The sequence below is a fragment of the Gossypium hirsutum genome, unplaced genomic scaffold, assembly GCF_007990345.1.
Source record: "Gossypium hirsutum isolate 1008001.06 unplaced genomic scaffold, Gossypium_hirsutum_v2.1 scaffold_98, whole genome shotgun sequence".
Lineage (NCBI taxonomy): Eukaryota > Viridiplantae > Streptophyta > Magnoliopsida > Malvales > Malvaceae > Gossypium > Gossypium hirsutum.
The window spans coordinates 1,114-5,945 of record NW_024402805.1 but is presented as its reverse complement, the minus strand read 5'-3'; the positions used below and the strand labels follow the sequence as shown (position 1 = coordinate 5,945).

At 36.2% G+C, this 4,832-nt stretch overlaps 1 protein-coding gene across 1 annotated transcript; it reads left to right on the top strand.

The window, feature by feature from the left end:
- The first annotated feature begins 565 nt into the window (after nt 1-565).
- On the top strand, nt 566-3,777 carry LOC107893757 (probable leucine-rich repeat receptor-like protein kinase At1g35710). Its single transcript, XM_016818838.2, has 2 exons — nt 566-2,791; nt 3,079-3,777. The coding sequence occupies exons 1-2, from the start codon at nt 772-774 to the stop codon at nt 3,510-3,512; spliced, it is 2,454 nt and encodes an 817-aa protein (XP_016674327.2). The 5' UTR covers nt 566-771; the 3' UTR covers nt 3,513-3,777.
- The last annotated feature ends 1,055 nt before the right edge of the window (nt 3,778-4,832 follow it).

The following is a 4,832-nucleotide window of genomic DNA, read 5'->3' as shown; positions in this document are numbered from 1 at the left end:
GTTATCAATTCTTTCAATAAATAAAAAATAATTTTGATAATTAGGATTAAAATGACAAATTTTATAAATATTAAAAATTAAATTTGTTAATTTTTTAGATCTAGCTTCTGTTACCTGTTGCAACTGACTAAATTCAGTATCTATCTTTTTATTCTAATAAGTTATCATTTTGAAAGAGCAGAAAAATTAAATAAATACTATTTATGTTCGTCCAGAGACTCATAATTTTGGTTACATACTGCAATAACCCAGTAGATGGATGGGTTATATCTGTAAGAGGTATAGTGTAACACTCACAATCTATTCGGATTATACTCGGGTTGTGAGTAATCAAAGAGAAATAATTTTATGAAATTATGATTTTATGTCATTTTTTATTTTTTTAATAGAAAATTTTTTAATAAAAAAATGAAAACTCAAATTTTTCATTAATTAATAATTCAAAATTCTTACATTTAACCTTCAACTAAAATTTAAGAAGTGATGACTATAAAAGTCTATAATCAGCAGATCAGTTTTGACTTCACTTTGGCCCACCATCTTTTGGGGGTGTCTCTAGGAATGGAGAAATTCTGCTTGAAGACAATAGTGGCTTCCCCGTGGGTCATAGGCTTCTTATGGCAAACCGTAACGACTGAGCTCAAACCAAAAGATAAAGGAAGACCTTGACTTCGAAAGCAATAAATTTGATCTATATTGGGTTAATTGATTAGCTGGGAAATCACTAACCATTATTATTATCACAGCCTATAAAAAAAATTAAGCTTAAAGATGGCCTCACCTTTTTGTTGCACTACCCTTGTTCTTTCTTATGTTTCGATTGCACTCGTGGTCACCATTTTTCCAACTTTCGGTACTGGTTCTACCAGATTAGCCACAGCATCCGAGCTAGAAATGGAAGCAAAAGCTCTCCTTCATTTAGGTTGGTGGAGTTGGCACGGCAATGACACTCGCGATCGTTGCGGATGGAAAGGTATAGCATGCAATGAAGCTGGGAGCATCACCAGCATTGATTGTTCATGGGTTGCGGTTAGGGGAAGCATCTCGCCTGAAATAGGAGCTTTCTCTTCACTCGAGTCCCTTAATCTTTCTCACAGTGCTCTAGTAGGTGAGTTACCTCCATCTCTCGGAAAACTTACACTCTTAGAAGAGCTCAACCTTTCCGATAACTCTATTTACGGTTCTATCCCCCTAGACTGGGGGAACATGAAGAGTTTGAAACAGTTGGACCTATCCAATAACCAAATTCGTGGTCCTATCCCTCCTACCTTAGGCAACTTAACCAATTTAGAACAGTTGGACTTCTCCAATAACCAAATTCGTGGTCCTATCCCCCTAGACTGGGGGAACATGAAGAGTTTGAAACAGTTGGACATATCCAATAACCTAATTCGTGGTCCTATCCCTCCTACCTTAGGCAACTTAACCAATTTAGAACAGTTGGACTTATCCTTTAATCAAATCACTGGGGCAATTCCTCGTGAAATTGGGAACCTAAAGAATTTGTCTGAATTGAATCTAAGTAAAAACAAGCTCAATGGTTCGATCCCTTTGTCAATATTTAATTTATCCAGATTGAGCCATTTCTATCTTGATTCCAATCTTTTAGAAGGTCCCTTACCACAAGAAATGGAGAATTTGAAAGCTTTAAGTTTCCTTGACCTCTCCAATAACAAATTGATTGGACCTTTTCCATCTCAAATTGGAAATTGCTCAGGGTTAGAAGGATTGTATTTGAGTCACAATCGTATAACTGGAAGCATTCCCTTTGAAGTCTTCACTTGCCCTTATTATACTCTTGATCTCAGTCATAACTTCATCGAGGGAGAAATACCGCATCAATTTGATAACGGTCTTTACTTGCAAGTTTTGAATCTTAGCTACAACAATCTAACAGGCATGATTCCTGAATCTTTTTGGTTCTTGGAAACGCTCAATCTGTCCTATAATTCTCTAGAGGGACCTATTCCAGAAGACTTCAGTCATAGGTTTTCATCTGATTCATTTTGGGGAAACAAGTATTTATGTGGAAACCTACCAGATTTCTCTCCTTGCCCTTCTAAATCAAGCAACGAGCTAAAGATTGTTCAAATCATTCTTCCAGTTCTCTGTTTTCTGGCCTTCTTGGGTTTAGGAGTTTTGCTCTTCCTTAGATCCAGAGCCAAAGATAACATTCCTGAACCAAATGTCACAAAAAATGGAGATTTATTCTCAATCTTGAACTTTGATGGAAGAATTGCATTTGAAGATATCATTGAGGCGACCAACGACTTTGACATCCGATACTGTATTGGGACTGGAGGTTACGGTAGTGTTTATAGAGCGCAGTTACCAAGTGGAAAGATTATTGCCTTGAAGAAACTTCATCGAAGAGAAGCAGAGGTCCTAGCTTTTGACAAGAGTTTCAAGAATGAGGCAAAAATATTATCAGAAATACGACACAAGAACATAGTGAAGCTTCATGGATTTTGTCTCCATAATCGTTGCATGTTTTTGATTTACGAATACATGGCTCGAGGGAGCTTATTTTGTGTTCTCGCCTATGATAACGAAGCAATGGAGATGGATTGGATCAAAAGAGTGAAGATAATCAAAGATACAGCATGTGCTTTATCTTATCTGCATCATGATTGCCACCCACCAATAGTTCATCGAGACATATCAAGCAATAACATTTTATTGAACTCCAATCTTGAGGCTTGTGTCTCGGATTTTGGCACAGCTAGACTCATTGATCCTGACTCGTCTAATCAAACAATGCTTGTTGGAACCTACGGATATATTGCACCAGGTCAAGTTTCTAAACTGAGTCTGTTTTTGTTTTCTTATTCTACTTTGGATTGTAATTATGGCTTGTAGGTATTGAAAACTAGACCCCGATTCTTAAACCATAAGGAAAAGTGGCATATTAGCTATTTTTCAAATGCTTGTGGTTAAAGATTAGCAACAGTTTATGCATATGGTGCCATGAATTATCAAGTGCTCAAGTTCTTTTGTTATAAAGAATGCAGATTTTTCATCTTTTAAATGATTTTAACGATAATATTTTAATTGGGTTTCTTTTGTTGTTAAATGCAGAACTTGCTTATACTATGGTTGTAACTGAAAAATGCGATGTCTATAGTTTTGGAGTATTGGCACTTGAAATACTCATGGGAAAGCATCCTGGTGAACTCTTGGTATCACTATCGGCATCATTTTCCAAGAATATAATGTTAAGTGATATTTTAGATCCACGTTTATCGCTTCCAAGCGATCGAAGAGTTGCAAAGGATATTGTTTTTGCTGCAACAGTGGCCTTTGCTTGCTTAAGGTCGAACCCAAAGTTCCGACCAACAATGAAGTGTGCGTCTCAAGAGTTTCTTTCCCGGAAAAGACCAGTAGCAAATCGTCTCCAAGCTATCTCTCTGCTGCAACTCAAGGAGCATGATCTGTATATGGATGATGAAGCCAAATTTCAATCTCAGAAGTCAGGTGAAATTGTTGGACTCCATGCTAGTTCTTCAACTTGATTTTCATGTGTAGCATTATTTGATGTCTTCACTTCCAGTCTTTCCATTCAATATCGGATGCTTGTTAATTCTATCATTATAATTTTGGGTTTGGTTTTGTAGATCTATGATTATCAATAATTCTAGTGGTTTAGAATCCATGTCTTATTATTCGGCACTATAACTGAATTAAATAAAACACTATAACTGATTTATCTATAATGGTGTAATTCATTTTGTAATTTGATTATTATTTGATGAATTAAATAAATATTAGTTATGTTGATCGAAAGAGTCATGATTTAGCTAACAAACTACTATAACTGAAGAAAAAGATTTACATGTGAGACCAGTCAAGTTGGCCTAGGAGATCTCACAAAGAGCGAGGAAGCATGCTGCTTCCATTAGATTTCTGAGCAATTACTGGCAATTTAAAGATGAGTGACCAGTACATATTCACTTGTACTTGATAGAAATTGTTTTCTGGTTCCGAGACATCTCATGGCAAACCGTAACGACTGGGCTCAAACCAAAAGATAGGAGGAAGACCTTGACTTCCAAAGCAATAAATTTGTTTATATTGGATTAAGTTCTTTCTTATGTTTTGATTGCATTCGTGGTTGCCATTGTTCCAACTTTGGGTACTGGTTCAACCAGATTTGCCACATCTTCCGTGTTGGTTTTTTAGTCTAAGAAAGAAAAGGTGGACAGATCGAATTTTAGCAATGAAATGTGATTTGCTATATTTTTCAATTTTTCAATACATAAATTACATACAAAGATGACTTTAAATTGGAAAATTTTTCGACTGCAAGTTGACAAGTTTAAGTACATGAGATTTACTCCATTAGCTGATTTCTATCTAGTCAGCACCGCTTAAATTATCCTATCAAAATAAAGATAAATAAGTTGACAACTTGCTAGCTTGTATCATAAGCTTTGGGATAGTCTGTCAATAGTTGTTCGTCAAATAGTTCATCAGTTGACAGTCCACTATTTTGCTTGTACTTTAGCTTGTCTACCATTTTGGCTTACACTTTTGGTTTGTTCGCCACTTTGGCTTGTTCGTCACTTTGGCTTACATTTTTGGCTTGCATTTTTAGTTTGCACATTTGTATCTCATCAAGTGAGAAAGTTGTTGCATGGATGACCATCTCACAACACTCCTCCTTGGCCTCCATGCAGCGAATACCAATTTCATTTCTCAGCTTCTCAAACTTCGCTTCTCCAAGAGGCTTGGTCAGAATGTCCATCAGTTGATTCTCTGTGCAGCAATGAACTAGAGTTATTCTTCACTCTGTTCGACTTCTCTCACAAAATGGTACTTGATCTTGAAATGTT

Bases quoted from the DNA above. Each gene is read 5' to 3' on its own strand.
- LOC107893757 (XM_016818838.2), top strand. From the start codon at position 772: ATGGCCTCACCTTTTTGTTGCACTACCCTTGTTCTTTCTTATGTTTCG. The intron at 2,792-3,078 runs GTCAAGTTTCTA...TGTTAAATGCAG, and splicing joins CTACGGATATATTGCACCAG to AACTTGCTTATACTATGGTT.